The sequence below is a fragment of the Nasonia vitripennis genome (genome assembly GCF_009193385.2).
Source record: "Nasonia vitripennis strain AsymCx chromosome 1 unlocalized genomic scaffold, Nvit_psr_1.1 chr1_random0003, whole genome shotgun sequence".
Lineage (NCBI taxonomy): Eukaryota > Metazoa > Arthropoda > Insecta > Hymenoptera > Pteromalidae > Nasonia > Nasonia vitripennis.
Genome location: NW_022279589.1, coordinates 2,320,388 through 2,340,621, shown reverse-complemented (window position 1 = coordinate 2,340,621; position 20,234 = coordinate 2,320,388). Strand labels below are relative to the sequence as shown.

At 34.6% G+C, this 20,234-nt stretch overlaps 1 protein-coding gene across 10 annotated transcripts in view; it reads left to right on the top strand.

Annotated features, from left to right (window-relative positions):
- The window catches only part of LOC100678131 (carcinine transporter), a 440,470-nt gene extending 421,106 nt beyond the window's left edge, over window positions 1-19,364 (top strand). For all 10 annotated transcript variants that reach the window (XM_031931018.2, XM_032601269.1, XM_032601268.1 and 7 more), the window contains one exon: window positions 18,634-19,364. In XM_031931018.2, the coding sequence (XP_031786878.1) occupies window positions 18,634-18,823 (190 nt within the window). In that variant the 3' untranslated portion in view covers window positions 18,824-19,364. The remainder of the gene's footprint in view (window positions 1-18,633) is intronic.
- Window positions 19,365-20,234: the final 870 nt, after the last annotated feature.

Genomic DNA, 20,234 nt, shown 5'->3' with positions numbered 1-20,234 from the left:
GTTGTTTGCCGAAACTACCTTATACAACAGTGGTGAAAGAACTTTTGTGACCGTGTATTGTCCCTTATATGGTTTCGCTAATTTTGCTGCGCAGTTTTTCGACATGTCTGACAAAACTCGGTTACGCATCAAGACGGAATCGCCTACTTTGAATGTAAGATTTCGGTGACTTCTGTCACAGGAATTTGTTTGGCGACTGTGCGCGTTTTCTAAATTTTCCACTACCCAATCTCTAATCGCTCTTAATCTATACAGTCTTTCTGCCTTTTCTATTTTTTTGCGCAGGGAATGTATCGGTAACGTCTCGCGTTCAAAATTTAGGAAGGCTGGAGTGACCTGCGCGGACGTATTTATTTATTTATTAAACCAAGATGATAGCTTACATAGTATACCTTAAGAATACGCATACCAGCAAGCCTTGTAGAGGTAAACTAAGTTACCTGTGTACAAGCTTCGTATATTACAGAAGAATAAAAGACTTAAAACTAGTACTTAAGACTAAAGATAGTTACATTATCAAAATCATTTCAACAACAATAAACACTCATTACATTTTCTTTTCTTAGAATTTAACAAATTTAACAATTTAAAACTATCTGGAAAACTAAGTATTGGTTTTGATCCAATACTTAATTTTACGTTTTGCCGCGGTTTTTCTTATATCTAACTCCTTGAGCTCATTTGGTAGTGCATTGTAAATTATAATAGCATTATTATAACTGTTTTTATCACTGACTCGTTTTATGCTCTTAGGTATAATTAAACTTTTCTTTCGAGTAATACTTGTAGACATTTGGAATTGAGTTTTGAGATTTTGATAATGGATTTTAAGGGATTCACTTTCTACACCGTCAATTTTAACAGTTTGATATCTGTTATTCAAATAGCTTCTAAGGAGATCCAATGCCTGACCTCTAATACCAATACAATACAGTTTATTTAATAATAACTTGTGGTCAACTGTATCAAAAGCTTTAGCCAAGTCGAGAAAAGTGACTATTGTTGGTATCGTTTTATCTACATTATTGTACAAAATTTGTGTGATATAGTTTAAAGCATTTTTTGAGCCAATATTTTTCATAAAACCAAATTGGTGTTTTGATATTATGTTATTTTTTTGGATAAAATCATATAGCCTGTTAAAGATTATTCTTTCAAAAATTTTAGCAACATTGGATATAAATGAGATGGGCCTATAATTGATAATGTTATGTTTTTCCCCTGATTTATATATCGGAATGATTTCGGCTTTTTTTAGTGCATCGGGCCATATAGCTTTTTCAATGCACAAATTAAAAATATGTGTTAATGGTACCGCAATATAATTACTAATCACTTTCAAGGACTTAGCTTTTATTTTGTCCACACCACCATTTTTTATTTTCAATGTATTGATTATGTTTTTTACTTCATTTATATTTGTCAGTTTTAGAAAGATTGAGTTAGCATTATTATCCAGTAGTCTGTTTTCAGCATTATTGGGTTGCACGATACCATTACTCAATTTTTGGCCGATCTCACAAAAAAACTTATTCATGTTACTCGCTATCTCAACTTTCTCTGTAACTTTAATATCGTTTATCTTTATACAACTTATGGTTTCATTAGACTTTTTTTGCCCAGTTTATTGTTTATAATTTTCAATAGTTTTTTGGGGTTATTTGCATTTTTTTCGACTATTTTTTTATCATATCTAATTTTGGCGTCTTTGATAACTTTCTCTAAAATTTTGCAATAGGTCTTGTATTCAGTTTTAAGTTGCTCATTATTTATATCCAACTTCCATAAGTTATACAAAAATTCTTTGGTTTCGCACGATTTAATTATCGCATCAGTGATCCAATTTTTCCTTCCCACCTGTCTAATCCTTTTTTGATTCATTTTGGATAACTCGATACATTGTTTAATCTCAGACAACAACTTATCTGTTGCTAAATTAGGATCCTGCATTGTGATAATTTCATTCCAGTTTCTTGTTTCAGCACTATTTTTTAATTTTTTTATAATTTAAAACTATTGTTGGTTTGTTATGTACTATTTTCATTTTGTTGAGAGCTATAAATATAGGGTAATGGTCTGTTATTGATAGTTTGAGTTTATAAGTAATTGTATGTATGTTATCAGTTTTTATGAAAATATTATCAATGCAGGGTGCCTCAGCAATGCCCATAGGTGGCCTTGTAATTCCAACAAATCCAGGAATATATCCTTTATCGAAAAAATTACACAGGAATTCTTGGCCCAAATGATCGCAATCCAATAAATCAATATTGAAATCTCGTATGTTTAGAGGTATTAAATGCAAAACGGAAATCTTATATGTGGTTATCCCACTCTCGGCGATCTTGTTCGATAAATGCCGTGATCATCGTTTTTAGTACGCGATTTACTCTTTCTACTGGGTTAGCTTGTGGGTGATAAGGTGGTGTGGTAGAATGTTTAATGTTAAGGTCCTTCGTGTATTCTGTTAGGTTTTATTAATGAATTTTGTGCCGTTGTCCGTTATGAGCACTCGTAGTGTTCCCCAGCGAGTTATTATTAAATCGTGTAAAGCGTCTTTAATTGATTTTCCAATGGCTTCTCTTAACGGTTGAATTTCTATCCAGCGGGTGAATAAGTCCTGTATTACTAACAGATAGCGTTTTCCCTTTTTGCTACGTGGCAGCGGGCCCACAATGTCGGCTGCTACAAATCTCCAATGGTGTTCGATAATGCGTTGGCCTAGCATTCCCGGTGATGCGAATTGCTCGGGTTTGACTTTTTGGCACATGTCACATCGCTTAACGTAATTTACTATATCCTTATACATGCTTAGCTAAAAATAATCTTTTGCTATGCGTGCGTGCGTTTTGTCAATGCCTAAGTGGCCGCTCTGCGTGTCATCGTGTGCTTCGAACAGTACTGTCTCGGTCTTTTAATTTTACTACGAGCTTTCAGATAGATTGATCGCGTTTGATCGTGTCAAGGTATGTATCTTCGGTTTCGTGATACAAGATATCCCCGGCAATATGCCAATTATGATACTCCTTAGAATTTTTCCTTACGTCGTCGATTCTTCCTTTATACCAGTCATCGTTATCGTCGTTAAGAGTGTTAACCTCATCGAGTTGGTTTTCGTACATGTGCGATAACGCGTTGGGTACGTGGTGCATGACCCCTTTTCTATGTTCAATATCGACTTCGTATGCTGTTAGATACATCGACCAGCGAGCTAGCCTACCCACGAGTTTTCCAAGTATCTTTAGCCACTGCAGACTGCTATGGTCCGTTATGACTTTGAAGTATGTGCCCTCTACATAACCTCGAAATTTTTTGATCGCCCAGATAGCCCCCAGACATTCCAACTCTGTTGTCGTATAATTTTTCTCGACGTCTGTTATGTTGATAATGACTTCTATTAGCGAAGTTTTCCCGAGTTTTCCGGATGATTTAGGTATTTTGAAATTTAGAAATTCTTCGAGAATTTTTTCTTCCGAGGGACTAAGTTTACGTAAACCGTAACACGCTTCCACCGTTTCCGACATTTCCGCCGTTTCTACGAAACGTTTTTCGAAGGTATATCTATCGAACGGTTTTGAACCGAAGGTGTACGTGAAATTAGTTAAATCGGCGATTACGCCGTAACTGTGTAACACGTCTATCCCTAAAATACAGTCTTGATCTAGGCAGTCAAGAACTCGTATTTCGATTATTCGTATTCTATCTTGGAATTTAATTGATGTGTGTATAATTTCACGTATCTCTTCTGTATAACCTAGCGGCGTCGTGACTCTCCCGGTTACGTTCTTGTTCGCTAATAGTGCGTTTTTCGTTGCTATTTTATGTATTTTCGGTCCTATGAACGTTTTACTCGCTCCGCTGTCTATCATAGCTTTGAATTTATTGTCCGCTATGCTGACGGTAGAGTAAAGTAGGTTCGGGGATTTTAAAGGTAAGCTGTATAATTTATCCGTCGTGTAGATATACTTGTGAATTAAATCGTTTGTAATTAATTTATAGCTTACATTTTTTATTAGAAATTCAGGTGCTTCGTTTACGACTGTCTCGATGACTTGTAGGTAATCCGAAAACGCAAGTCGCTCTTTTCCTTCGGTAGTTAAGATATCCCATTGCGAAGGTGTAATTTGAAATATTTAAAGTTATTATCTCGAATTTCCGCGTTATATCGTTGATTATTTACGATATCACAGATAGTCTTCGGCTCAATTTTGTCTTTATTAGTTCGATAACCTAATTTTTTAGAGATAGCTTTTGAGTGCGCCTCGTCATTTTTCTGTGTGCAACTTTTTTCGTCGCAGACTGCATTTATTTTTGTCAGGTAGATATCTAAATTTTTGTTTAATTAGACCAGTGAGGCCTTTTCTGTTTTCCAAGCCGCATCGGCCTTATTTTGCGACTTTAGTCTGCGTTTCCCGTACATTCTGGACTATTTACTCTGAGGTAGCCTATTAATCCGCAATCGTTGCAGAATATTTCCGTTGGGTTACATTGCGGGCAATTTATAAACCATGTTCCGATTTTTCCGCATTTATAGCAAAACGCGCGTTTTAAGCCTTCGCATTCTTGCGAGAAATGTCCGGATTTTCCGCAGTTATAACAGATCTGTATCTGTGTCATTGGTCTGTTGTTGTTATGCAGGTTTTTATTAGGTGATTGGTTTGTCTGTGGTCTCTGGTTATTGTTAAAACGTTCGTCGCGTTCGTAACCTAAATTATTGAATTCGTCCTCGTCAGGCAAGGAATCCTCTGTAAAGTCCGGTTTTGTATGTTCTACGCGTGCTCGATTTTGTATTTCGTCTAGCTTGAGGTTAAATAATTTTTGTCTAATATTACGCTGCGGGCGTTATTCTCTTTAAGCTAAGTCTGGTAGGAGAGAATCTTCGGAGCTTGGAGGTGGTTTGTATGTCCTTGCAATCATTAGGCCTTTCTCTTTGCGTACTGCAATAGCTTCCAGCTCTTGGAACGTGAAGATTTCGGACTTATCGATTTGGGTTCGTAATCTCGGTATCATATTTCGGAGAGCTAGATTTGTTTCACGGAGTGGTCCTAGCAGAGGTATCATGCGATTAAACATTGCTTTGATATAAATGCACGGCATGCGTTTTCGAACTGCTTGAACGTGACCCAGTTATCCGAATTTATTCTGTACCACTGTTATTAGGCAACCCCTTGAAGGAAAAACAGCAATATTCTAAATAAATCATCATCAGAAATGTGCATGATTAAGCGCCCTTCCCTTAGTCGTTTTAAAAATTCTTCACTGTCTTCGTCGCGTCTTCCAAAGTATTTTAAGTCCCATTTGCAAATAAAGTCAAAAGCGTTAATGTGACTAGGTGCGATTAACCGACGCTCTGTATTTATGGGCTGTTCGTTATTATTGTACGCCTCTATATTGGTCGATTATCATTATTCTTATTGTTAATTGGTAATTGTAGGTGAGGCGGTCTAGCTATTTCATTATTTAGGCCATTTTGCCCCTTTGGTGGCATGAAATTATTAATTCTGGCCGGAATTTCACGTGTTGTCGTGCTAACATAACCATTTCCTGTGTGTCTCTTATTTCTCGATAAATTTTGTGTTTATAATGATATTAAATTATTAGGATTGACTTTTTGTGCTAATGTAGAAGTCGGTTGAAGGTAGCCTGGTTTTGTGTGTTAAACATAGCCGTGGATGAAATTAAATTATTTCCAGCTTACCTCGTTGTGCTGTTTGCTCGCGGGTGGTTTATTATTGGCCTATCCTGCACGTTTTGAAAATTTGTCGAATTATAAATATGGCCCTCTGAAGTTAATGTTAGATTACCTGAGTCCCTTTGGCTATTATTTTGCTGATTATTTGTGCAGAATTGTGTAGTGTCGCCGAACAATACGCTGCATCTCGGTACACGTGGTACTGTACCTATAGAGGTCTACTGTTCTCTATAGGGTTCGATGTTCGGGACGCGTGATACGGTTGCTCTCGCGCCATCGCTATGGGGCCCGATACGCTAGATGTAAGCAATGGGACGTTCGTTGAGAACTGGTAGGAGGGCGGCAGATCGTCGTGCTCGCGCGCAGCGCCTGACGGTGGGAGTTCCTCGTCGGGTTGCATTATGCCCCTCTCAATGTACGCCTCGTGTGCCAATCTCCTCTGCAGTTCGGCTAAGCTGACTGCTGTATTTAGTCCACGGCTCTCCGCTTCGCGTTTAATTTCATCGTTCGACAATGCCATAGCCCAATCGTTGACTGAAGCTTCGTTAGCCATTTCGGAAAGGTAACCTCGCACAGTCTCAGATATCCTAAATAGTATCGAAGTTCCCTCGAAGGAATTCGAGCAATTAATGTGTCGGTTTGTCGTGCGTAATGTAAACAGTCGCCGCTTTGTTCTTTCACCTCTGTTGTACTACTCTTACATACTAATCTCGGTGTGCGCAGTTCCACGTATTGCCAAAGTTCGTTTTGGGAGTGTTTACGTTACTCGACTCGCGCGTATATATATATGTATATATATATATATACTTGCAGGGTCATCTCACTCCTAACGTCGTTTGGTTGACAAGGTATATATTATATTTATAGCTCTGAAGAAAATTGAAAAGTAATGAGATTATAATAATGACTATAAAAAATTAAAAGGTTACGCCATTAAAAATTTCAATGAATTTTCAATAATAAAATTTGATGCCATATTCAATTTCGATGAATCAGCAATTATGGAGAATGATTTGGGTAGTATGAGTGAAATATGTGAATTCTATAATGCTTAACATTTTAAATTTGAAATATTATGTGCTAAGAAATTTTCTCATGGTTGAAATAGAGGAAACGTTGTATTATCTGAAAATATCACTTATCCTTAACGTTTAAAAGAATTAGTTTCTGAAAATACTGACGGAAGTAAACAATTTTTAAATAATATTTGACAATATAATAATACACTTGCCTTCGCGAATTTCGGAGCTAGATTTGACGCTCTTTTCGGGAAAGGCCCTTAACCCATTAAAGCCCATGCTAAGACTGGTTGAGATAGCGACAAACAAACTGTGCTATCCTTTGCATAAGTGAAAAATAAAATATACGTATTTTTTCTTATGTCATTTGCAATTGTTTATAACAAATTATTTAAACAAATTACAAAAAAATTCATAATTTTCAAAATCTGAATGCGGGAATCGATTCTGGAGGTAAAATAAAGACGAAAACCTATATAACACTTTTTTGTCAGAGTTCAATTTGTTATCTTTAAGTAGAAATAAACTATTGACAAATAAGTGTTTTCATTCTCTTGCATGGTATGTAGAATAATATCGTGGGAAAGTGAAAGTCGAAATGCCAAAAAAAGCTGAAAGAGGATACACTATTTCAATGCATGAAGTGAATTCAAAATTGAATTATATTACAGTTATGGACTCAAAGCCAGTATCGATTCTCTCTTCGAAATATGGGAATGAACCAAAAGTTGAAATGCAGAGATGGCAGGAATCATCGAAAATATCTTCCAAACGTCCCCCCAAACGACAGAAACAGAGTGAACCTTCATCCCAAGAACACATGATGAAACATGGAAGTCTTAGGAAATGTGGAATTTCAACATGTCGGACAAGAACGGAATGGTATTGTGAGAAATGTTCTATACCTGTTTGCAAAAGTCATAAAGTAGGACACGGCAATGAACAATAATTCAATCCCACCGAACATATTTACAATAATTCATGTGAATATTGATGGATAAATACAATAATTAGCTTCATTCTATACGATTTTTTGAAACACTCTCAGGTGGCCGAATGTTTCTTCCTACATTACAATAACTAATTGGCTTCTGACAGAAAAGTATTATATGGGTTTTCGTCTCAATTTTACCCCCAGAATCGATTTCCGCATTCAGATTTTGAAAATTATGAATTTTTTTGTAATTTGTTTAAATAATTTGTTATAAACAATTGCAAATGACATAAGAAAAGATACGTATATTTTATTTTTCAGCTATGCAAAGGATAGCACAGTTTGTTTTTTGCTATTCCAGATAGATTTTGCTTGGGACTTGACATGGTCACTTTTTCTCCCCAACATGCAATTGTTTATTCTTACATTACACTAACAAATTGAACTCTGACAAAAAAGTGTTATATAGGTTTTCGTCTCGATTTTACCTCCAGAATCGATTCCCGTATTCAGATTTTGAAAATTATAAATTTTTTGTAATTTGTTTAAATAATTTGTTATAAACAATTGCAAATGACATAAGAAAAAATACGTATATTTTATTTTTCACTTATGCAAAGGATAGCACAGTTTGTTTGTCGCTATCTCAACCAGTCTTAGCATAGGCTTTAATGGGTTAAGTTATTCGAATAAGCAAATTTCAATCAATTTCAAATTTTCTACAATATTTATACCTTACATCCAGTCGAAAACGAAGCCAGAAGATATGGGCAACTATACATCATTGATAATGAAATCGCCTCGCAATCACGATTACAAACTAATGCGTAATATTCTTTAATGCTATTCAAGGAATTAGATAATTTTTTTTGACAATTAAACATGTACGCTAAATCATACAAAATGATTCACAAAGTCGAAATGGAAAAACAAAATCGTTTAAAAAACAACAACGTTGAGTTTACTAATAAAGTAATTATAATGTATTTAACACGCGATTCTAATCATGATAAACGTAGATATAACGCAGCTAAATGTGATGAAGTAGCTGTGGTATTTGTAGGTGAAAATGGTCAACCACCGAGACCCAGAAGATCGAGATGTATATATATATATATATGGGACGTTTCAGGTCAACCGGACCATCAGTGCACTCAAAATTTGGGTTAACCTAACAAGACGTTTGAGGTCTCAAAATAATCGTCTGGTCAAGAGCTTTTGAAAAAGTTCTGGCCTTTTCAAAAATCCAATGTGGCGCATAAAATATGGAGCCTGAAACCCACGTTTTCATAGCACATTCAACAAAAACAATAGTAAAAATGTTCTAATTTGTGAAATATCCCACAAGAAAGCATGTGCAACTCATGATAGGACATATTATTGACAATGCTGACGGAATTCCAAAATCAAAAATGGCGGAATCAAAATGGTGGACATTATACCTCCACCAAACCAATTTTACCGCAACAAATGATTTTAGATCAATTTAAAGTATCGATATGGGGGTTTGCGAGGTAAATGGTTATAAATGTGCTCATCCATAATGTTCTCAACGTAATTAGAAAACTTTTGAATGTCGGGACAAAATTTGCATTCATTCAAATAACAATTTGGTTTGGGATTCTCACATAGAATGAAATTCAAACAATCTTTATAATTCTTCAGAATATTGTTTGAGATTTTTTCTATACTTACTGCGTCAATCATCGCCTTGAAATTTTGGTGTATCGTACATACACATACATTGTGTGTACCAGAGGATCCTGCAAAGACACAACATTTTGGTCTCAGTTCCGCAAACTTGGTAAGCCCAATCGGATGTTCAGGAAACTGTTCTTTAAATTGATTATGAAGGTTCTTAATATCAGTAAGTAATAATCTTTTCTGCACTTTTATTTTTTCACCATATAAATAAATACTGACGGTATCTTTTTTATTTGGCATAATTCTGCTGTTAAGATCATTTTCGTAAAAATCTTCAACTTTCTGAGTAGTTTCTGCAGGTAATGTTTTTCCACGTTTTGCAACAGGAGAAGCCAAAACTTCATCTGATTCTCTTAACTGTTTTGCTTTACGAGCTATTATGTGAGACACACCAAATTGGTTCATAATTTTACGTATTGCCCAGTGTTCGGGCAAAATAGTAAGAATACTGACACGTAATGGATCGTTCTCCGGCAGGGATTGGAATTTGTTTTTAAGTCCAGTTAAAATATCTGTAAGATCATCTTGCATAGGTGCATCCGTGTTTGAAAGCGAAGGTGAGTCAATCTCTGATTCAAAATCAACACTCATACTGACGTTTAGAGATGACAAATCATGTAGTTTGTAAAAGGATTTTCTACATGTATCACAAATCAGTGAAGATGTTGGATAATCAGGATAGACATCTGGAAATTCTTTGGAGAGCTTCCTAAGAGATTTGCTGTGTCCTATATTAATATCAAATAGATTAACGCATCTATCGATACGATATTTTTTCGCAGGAGAAGACATTGTTGTAGGATATGAGAAAGCACAACCAAAACAAAAAAAATGTTAGAAATAACAAAATTACGGCTAGTACAGTTGAACAAGGAGTTGCCGATAAAGTAAGACTTACTCAACAACTGCCTTAAAAAGGATGTTAAAGAAGAAGTCGCCAATGTATCTATTAATGTACCTATTAACTATTCTAAAAAGGACTGTTGGAGAAAAAGTCGCCTATGAATAAAGCCGCTGATGGACTTGCTCACCAACTATCCTGAAAAAGACTGTTGGAGAAAAAGTCGCCGATGAAGAAAGCATTCCTTGAAAAAAATATTCCTTTCTATGAGTTGCTAAACGTAGGAAGGGGTTGAGGGTGTAGGTAAAAAAGAGGGATGAAATAAATCACTTGAAAGCAATAAATTCCTTAGCCACAAAACAGTTTTATTTGCTGAAGTCTTTGCACAAGTTGTCATTGGACACGAGCCGTGTACTTGCAGCATTAGGCTGTTGGAAGAGGGGCGAGGTACAGCGCTGGACCCGGCCTCCTTATGTGCCCTCCGCGACGCTACTTCACTTGTGGGTAATGCGCAGCCGCCTAGCGGCGCGCAGCGGTACTAGCGCCGCGGTGATAAGCGCTGCAGCGTGCGTGGCGTGTTCGGCGGGTTGCGCGTTAGCAGGGGCTTTTCGCGAGAGAGCCTGCGAGTGGGTTATGACAAATATCCGCCAGTTTATATTGGCCATATTGAATTTTGAAATTTCGAGGTTAAAATAAGATTCAGCGGCCCCTTAAACTCCCATACCGATACTTTAAACTGATTTAAAATCGTTCATTGCGGTAAAATAGTTTTGGTGGTTGTATAATGTCCGCCATTTTGGATCGGCCATTTTGGATTTTAAAATTTCGAGGTTAAAATAAGGTGCAGTGGCCCCAAAAACCCTCATATCGATACTTTAAAGTGATCTAAAATCATTTGTTGCGGTAAAATTGGTTTGGTGGTGGTATAATGTCCGCCATTTTGGATCCACCATTTCGAATTTTGAAATGTCGAGGTTAAAATAAGATTCAGTGACCCTGAAAACCCCCATATCGATACTTTAAACTGATCAAAAATCATTTGTTGCGGTAAAATGGGTTTGGTGGAGGTATAATGTCCACCATTTTGGATCCACCATTTCGAATTTTGAAATGTCGAGGTTAAAATAAGATTCAGTGACCCTGAAAACCCCCATATCGATACTTTAAACTGATCAAAAATCATTTGTTGCGGTAAAATGGGTTTGGTGGAGGTATAATGTCCACCATTTTGATTCCGCCATTTTTGATTTTGGAATTCCGTCAGCATTGTCAATAATATGTCCTATCATGAGTTGTACATGCTTTTTGGTGGGATATTTCACAAATTAGAACATTTTTACTATTGTTTTTGTTGAATGTGCTATGAAAACGTGGGTTTCAGGCTCCATATTTTATGCGCAACATTGGATTTTTGAAAAGGCCAGAACTTTTTCAAAAGCCCTTGACCAGACGATCATTTTGAGACCTCAAACGTCTTGTTAGGTTAACCCAAATTTTGGGTGCACTGATGGTCCGGTTGACGTGAAACGTCCCATATATACAGGGTGAGTCATTTTAATCTTTAATCTCAATTATCTCGTTGGCAAAGCATTCCAGCGAAAAAAGTTTCGGATAAAAGTTTTAGGATTTTTCCCTGGCTATCGGATGATGACCTTGACAATGTCATTGAGCGTGACCTTCAAGGTCATTTGAAGGTCACGTTGATTTTTTTAAATAGAAACCCTTACTTTTGGCACCAGAAATGGAAAGAGCGGGAAATTTTACGATTGAATATGACCTTGCCTTGACCTTGAATTCAATGGTCAAGGTCATTGGTCATGCCGATAACAGTACAACTGGTTAGCTGAACTCGAATGCATTCAAGGAGAAAATGTTACCCACAAAAGTTTTCAGTTTTCTCCCCGGCTGACGAATGGTCATCTTGACCCTGTCGTTAAACAGGATCTTCAAGGGCATTTCAAGGTCAAGTTGATTTTTTGAAATGGAAACCCCTACTTTTAGCCCCATAAATGAAAAGAGAGTGACATGCGTTCAAAAATGAAAAAATTTTCAATATTTCCAGAAATTTTCAATATTTTCTAAAATTTTCGTAATTTTTTCAGTTTTCAAAAATTTTCAAAGTCATTCCATTATTTTGTATTAGTGTCAATTTTCAAAATTCTTGATGTAGTTAAGTCATTCCATTATTTTGTATTAGTGTCAATTTTTGAGAGTGAACTACTCTTAACAGTTATGTAGATAGCAAATTAGTGCAGAAAAGCTTAATCGTGTTTTTTACTTCTTGTAAATCGATAATTATTATTGAAAAAAATCTGTTTCCCTGTTTACTGGTCTGTAACAAATTATTTTGATTTTGATCATGGCTGATTATGGTCCCAACGAAATCGTTGATATGATCATGATTTTGGGAGAAAGTCGAAATAATTATGCAGCAGCTGCCAGATTTTATGCTGAACGCTATCCCAATAGGAGACACCCAAGTAATGTTACTATTCAAACCTTAACTCAGAGAGCTCGAAATGGAGCTTTTGTTCGTCAACGCCATCATCATGAATACGACGAAAACGATCCTCGTGTTATTACCATTCTAGCGATTATTCATCTTGATCCTCACATTAGTACTCGACAAATAGAAAGAGAAATAGGTATACCTCAATCAACAGCATCCCGAATATTGAGAGCGAGAAGATATCATCCTTATCACATAACATTAACACAACAGTTAACTCCAAATGATATGATTTTGCGAGTACGTTTTTGTCGATGGGCAATACGAATGATTCAACAAGATCAAGACTTTTTTAGGCACGTTCTTTTTTCAGATGAATCAACATTCAGAAACACTGGAGAATTGAATAGACATAATTGCCATTATTGGTCAGATGAAAATCCTCATTGGTTCAGGCCCATAGACAATCAACACCGCTGGAGTGTTATGGTCTGGTGTGGAATCATCAATGGCTATTTGATTGGTCCTTATTTCTTTGAAGAGAACGTGAATGGGGTAAACTTTTTGAGATTACTTCGAGACATTTTACCTGAATTACTAGAAAATGTAGACCTAGCCACAAGGCTAAGAATGTGGATCCAATTAGATGGAACACCACCACATTATGCACGCATTGTTCGTGATTATTTAAACACCCGCTACAATGGCAGGTGGATTGGGCGAGGTGGCCCAGTTGCCTGGCCCCCTCGTTCACCTGATTTAACCCCTCCCGATTTTTACTTATGGGGATATCTTAAGAATGTTGTTTATGCTCAACGGCCAACAACGCGAGATAATATGATCGAACGCATTCGTACAGCTTGTACAGCAATCCCTCGAGATGTTCTACTTAGAACCATAAGACAATTCAGAGCTCGACTTGATCTTTGCATCCAACAAAACGGCGGTAATTTTGAACAATTAATCAATGGTTAACTCCAGTTAACATTCCATAAAAATACCAAAAAAATAGCAAAAAGGGAAAAAACAAAAAAAAAATAAAACAAAAAACAAAAAATGGGATGCTAAATCCTTTTGACAACCTCCTCGATGGTGCATCCTGGGTTCGGCTGATGTCAAAGGTAATTTCCGCACAAAAGATGATTTGTTTCCAAAATCACATGTTCGAACGTAAAATTTCCCGCTCTTTCCATTTCTGGTGCCAAAAGTAGGGGTTTCTATTTGAAAAATCGACTTGACCTTCAAATGACCTTGAAGGTCATGCTCAATGACATTGTCAAGGTCATCATCAGATAGCCAGGGAAGAATCCTAAAACTTTTACCCGAAACTTTTTTCGCTGGCATGCTTTGCCAACGAGATAATTGAGATTAAAGATTAAAATGACTCACCCTTTAAATAAATATATATATATATATATATATATATATATATATATATTTAAAACATAGTGCACTTATTAATATACCGTACATTAGTAAACATATAGTTCCTATGCCATGTTAACTTATATATCCTAATGGAGGTTTTGGATGGATGCCCAATATGAAAAATAAAAATAACAAAAACAATATTTCAATGCTACAATTTTATTGTCATGAATTCAGCATTAGAAACAATTTTAATCCTTAATTAAATTTAGAAAAATTAACTCAACAATACATTGTTGATGCTTGGTGAAGGTTGAAGGTTCACGATTATTTTTTTAGATAAAAATCAACACCAATAAAGGACAGATTTATACGAAAATAAAAGTAACGATGACAACGTAAAAATTAAAAAAATGGTAATATTACCTTTAACATTTTGAGGAAGTCCATGATCGTTACAACAAAAATTTTTAGTATCGAATATCATTAGTTCGAAAGTATGGCAAACTAGATCTTTTCATTACTATGACATGTGACCCAAAATAGAAGGAAACTAAACAAAATTTGAGAAAAAATGAATCAGCTGTTGATAAACCTGATTCAGTAGTAAAAGTTTTTAATGCAAAAGTTAATGAATTATCCAATAAAATATAATTGAGTTTTAAAAATGAGGTTGACCACATATGCGCTTGTTGGCTTTCATTCATAAAAATCATAAACTGAACAATGCAGATGATGTTGATAAACTTATAAGTGCAGAAATACCTGATAAAATGGAATATCCAAGGTTACATAATATCGTTAAGCAATCAATGATACATGGCCCTTGTAGTAAAAATAATTTAAATTCACCATGTATGGATAGCAAAACAAAAAAATGTACCAAAAACTTTCCTAAGTAGTTCAATTAGCAAACTACTTATAATAATACTGGATATTCCCATTATCGACACAGTAACAATGGAAAACAAATTTGTTCCAATAAAACCAATATAGCTGATAATCGATTTGTAGTTTCATATTTATTTATTTATTGTTGAAATGTAATTGTCATATTAATGTTGTAGTATGTTCAACTATTCAATGTGTCAAATATTTATTTAAATATTTTTACATGGGTATGATTGTGCATTTATAAAAATGAGTCAAGGTAATAATGAAAACGAATGTGAAGAAGAAAATTTTAACTACGATGAAATAAATTAATATTTTAATACAAAATATGCAGAGTGCCATATTGGATTGAATTGTAAGTGGAAGTGTGTAGAGTGGTGTGTGAGATAAGGAAGCTGTAGGACGAGAAGAAGAGCAATAAAATACAAGGTGAAGCTAAGTAAGGTAAAAGAAGACACTTTGTGAAGGGAATGCTGGAAAAGACTAGAAAAAGAAGAGGAAAAAAAGTGGAAGAGGAAAAAAGTGAAGTCATAGAGTAGAGGAGCTAAACAAAAGAAGATGTGCACTATCTGAATACTATAGAAGACCGAAAGCAGAAGAGCACGTATGGTTGGAGCTAGAAAGGATAGAGAAGGACATACAATGGCAGAATTGGGAATGTGAAATGAGAGAGTCTAGACAGGCGAGAGACGTAAAGGAACTAATAAAACCACATGGTGAGACACCAGAATATCTGACGAAAAAAGGTAACACAGGGAAAAAAGGGCTGGTGGTGACTAAAAATAAAATATAAACATCTTCAGCACCTTTCGACCATCGCTTTTTTGTAACATTCTTATCACTATGAAATGAAATCACTGATCGTTCTGATACACTACCATTGAATAATTTCTACACCTAGACACCAAAAACCACGAAGCGCACCACCTAGACCTCGTCATCGGCCACCTCGTACACCTACCCTACTGAAAAAAGCAGATGACAATCAGCTGATTATTAGCTGATAATCTGCTGATAATCGTGTCAAAACGTCAGCTGATTATCAGCTGATAATCTGCTGATAATCGTGTCAAAACGTCAGCTGATTATCAGCTGATAATCTGCTGATAATCGTGTCAAAACGTAAGCTGATTGTCAGGTGATATCAGCCTAATATTTTTATTTAAGCTGATAGTTACAAATATGCGTTTATATGAGATAAAATGCTAATGATAATCAGCTGATTATCGGGTGATAATTATTATTAGATTATTATTATTACAGGTATTTTTAGATTATTATTATTACATGTAAAAGGGGCTCAATCGTTCTTATGAAGAATTAAAAATATTCGAAAATGTTACATTCGCAACATTTCATGAAGTAGTTGTAGCTACAAAATTAATAACCATCGATGAAGAATGGGACAAATGCTTGAAATAAGCAATCAAGGTTGAATTTCCTAAAGCTCTGTGTAACCAGTTTAGTTAAATGTGCAAATCCACAGAAAACTGGACACTTCAGGGGGTCTGAGAGAACAGAATTGAAATTCGAGAGCACACCTACCAGACCAACTTTTTTAGGTTCTTTAGATCACCAAGAACACGAAAAACCTTAGGTTTTCGCGATTACGAAATATCTATTTTTTTGCCGAGTACTTTAAATTTTCTTATAGGAGTTTAACATGGTGAAAATTAACGAAAATTAGCCATTGCTCAACTGTAGGTACTCAATGTCTGAAGGCGCGATCTAAAAATGTGTATTTATACGATCAAAGTATCCAAAGAAAGCTTTAATTTGAGGGCTGGTGGGTTAAAAATGGTTGCCTAGGTAAAAAGTTGTCTAGGCTTGAAAATAGCAAAAAATCATGAAAATTTGGATTTTTTACGAAAATCGGCGATTTTTCTTTTTTTTTAAATCCTTATAACTTTTGATCCCAGCAGTCAATTGTGACCATTTAGGGCTAAAATTAAAGCTCTTTTCTTCTGCTTTCGTTTTTAAAATTTAGGTAAACATTTTTGTTTTAAGATCAGCTATATATATGCCCATCGAATATGGCTGTTTTTTCATCTTTTTCATTGCCATATATATATATAGCTGATATAACCAGTAAAATGTTTAATCCGAATTTTGAAAGCGAAAAGAGCTTTAATTTGAGCCTGAGACAGTTAAAATTGACTGGTGGGATCAAAAGTTATAAGGATTTTAAAAATAGAAAAAATCGCTCATTTTCGTAAAAAATAGAAAAATTCGCTAATTTTTGTAAAAAATGGAAAAATTTGCGATATTTTGCCATTTTCAAGCCTAGACAACTTTTGACCTAAGCAACCATTTTTAACTCACCAGCCCTTAAATTAAAGCTCTTTTCTAATACTTTGACCCTAGTAATACATATTTTTGGATTGCACTTGCTGACACTGAGTGGGTAAAGTTAAATCGTGGCTAGTTTTCATTGATTTTCCCCGTGTTAAATTCCCATAAGAGTATTTAAACTGCCGGGCAAAAAAATAGGTATTTCGAAATCGCGGGAACCCAAGGCTTTTCGAGTTTTGGGTGGCCTGAGGAACCCAAAAAGTTGGTCTGGTAAGTATGCCCTGAAATTTCAGTTTTGTTCACTCAGACCCTCTGAAGTGTCCGGTTTTCTGAAGATTTGCACATATATGCGTATTTCATCACCCAGTAAATACATGAAACATATCAATTCTATTTTAATAAATCACAAGTGTGCACTGACTGATTTCAATTTACCTAAATTCAGTGAGGATGTCAACATCCTCATTGAGGAAACCAATTATGAAGAATTTTATGCAACAAATGAAATTGAAAATAATTCATTATACAATATAAGCTTTTTAACGAATAAACAATGTGAAATTTTCGATGCAGTAATAAATAGTGTAATTAATAAAGCTAATCAAGTGATGTGTTTCTTTATCGATGGAGGTGGAGGTAGTGGAAAAAGCTACTTACTGAATACAATTATCACTCATTTAAATAAATAAAAAATAAGTGTTTCACCTGTAGCATGGATTGGTATAGCAGCAAATTTATTAATAAATAAAAACACATCACATGTAATTTCTAAATTACCATCAAATGAGAATGAAGATTCAATGTGCAGCATTACTCCCAATTCACCAAGAAGTCATAATTTAGGATGAAATATCAATGACATCAAAACATTTTTTCAGGCAGTGGACAAATTATTTAAAGACTTATGTAATAATGAATTTGGTTACGAAGTAATGATCGTATTAGGTGATTTCTGACAAACACTACCTGTTGTCAAACATAGGAATAGAACAAATATTATTGAAAATTGTGTGAAAAATATCCATTAATAGAGTAAATTCCAAATAATGACTTTAAAAGATAAAATGAGAGTTAGTAATTGTGACAAAGAATTTAAACAATAGCTATTAAAAAATGGAGATTTGAAAAATTTGAAATGGACAACTTTATAACTTTACTTTCAACAAAATTATTAAAGTATTTGTAGTAGGGGTGCATTATACTCCACTGCCGAGGGCGTGGCCTAGCTGTCTTGCGTCAAAGAATCTGAATTTAACAGAACCATTACAAAATTATAATTAAGTTGACTTTTGTAGTCTTAGGTATTCTCTTGTAAGACACACTCATAAATTTTTTATTCTAAAAATACTAATATCTTTTGCAATGGTAACAAATAATTAAATATTAAACTTCTTAAAGTCTTGTAATTATTAAATAATTGTTTAAATTAAATTGTTGCAGCTTGCCGAACAAATCAACATCTTATCAAGACTTTTCATTCTCAGATGATATAGGATTAGATAAAGTTCAAGACGCTCTTTTTGGAGACAAGGTTAAACAAAAAAATTTGCAGCGTTTAGTTAGACAATCAAGCGTAATGGATACTCAAAGAGATTCAGATGGATCCTTAAAAATGACATATTGGTTCTAATAATGTAATGGCATATTGTGTTCCAAACGCATTAAGTGGACTTTTTGAGATTGAATGTGGAATTTGCAGTACAAAGCAAGACGGGATTACTACAACAACATTAAGTCAAAAAGCCCATTAAGCATTTGGTGCACAAAATATTTTATACAATGGGCGAACTTATTTTTGCGTCTTTTCGTGTACCTATTAAACGGTTCTGACGTGATTATTTTTTGACACGACAACTACAAGCTTGTTTAAATGCATTACAAATAATTAAAGATTACGTCTTATTTAAGACAGTTAAAATATGTGCGTTGTACTCGAATTTAAATAAATGCAATAAAATCAAAATTTTTTAACTGCGATCAATAAAAACTTCTTTGCCTAAATATCCGATTTTCATTGGTCTTTGTTGAAAAATGAATCATTTGAGGCCCGATTCATAGGTACAAAATACGCGAAAATCGTTTCCATGTTAAATAAAACAAGTATATAAATAAATAAAACATTTATATTCTTTAATGCTTATAGATAAAATATAAACTGAGAAAACAGTCAATCTTATGAATATCAAAAAATATCCCTAGAATAGTTGATTTTGCAACATTGTGATGATAATTTATGTGTTTAAAAGTACGTTCTAACCTTCAAACCAACGTCCTAATCTTTAAACTAGAAGCTTTATTAAAAAATCATAGAAATCCATACATTTTTGCTTCCTCCTAGAGGAATCTTTGTAATAGTAAAATTTTGAGTTTCTTCAAAACTTCTAGAAAATACTTTTTAGTGTGTTGAAGTTCAAATCAAGTGTTTTTGGAAAATGTCAGTATGGATGTGTGTGTGTGTGTGTGTATGTATACCGTAATATTTCTGGAACTACTTTGCCAATATCAATAAAATTTGACATACATATATATTTTTGGATTCTAAATTCGGGAAAAACATTTATTTTTTAATTTCTTAAATATATTTTTTATGGCCATTTTTTAATTTTTAAAAAACACTATTTTGCGTTTTTTTCAATCATCCCATTGTTACAAATAAATCAGCTATAATGCATTTGAAAAAGAATAAAATTCCCTACTTTTCCTCGTTTGGTGCTCGGGATTGACCGCTTTGTTCGGCAGATAAAATGAAAAGGGCGATTTTATTTTTAAATTCATCTATGAAACTAAACGTCACAACCTCGCGGAAAAAATTATGTCAATGGCTCACGTGTCAAACTATACCCCATTAAAATTTCAAGTGATTTGACTACTTATTTTTTCAGTAATAAATCGAAAACTGAAACAATGAGTTTTTTTTGTGCCTCGATTACGGACGCAAAAAGGCCTTATTGCTCTTGAGATTTCGGGAAAAAGTAGATATTTTATGTGTTTTGGCTAAGTTTATTGCACAGCTTTCAAACCCCTATGGTTCGTAAGATATC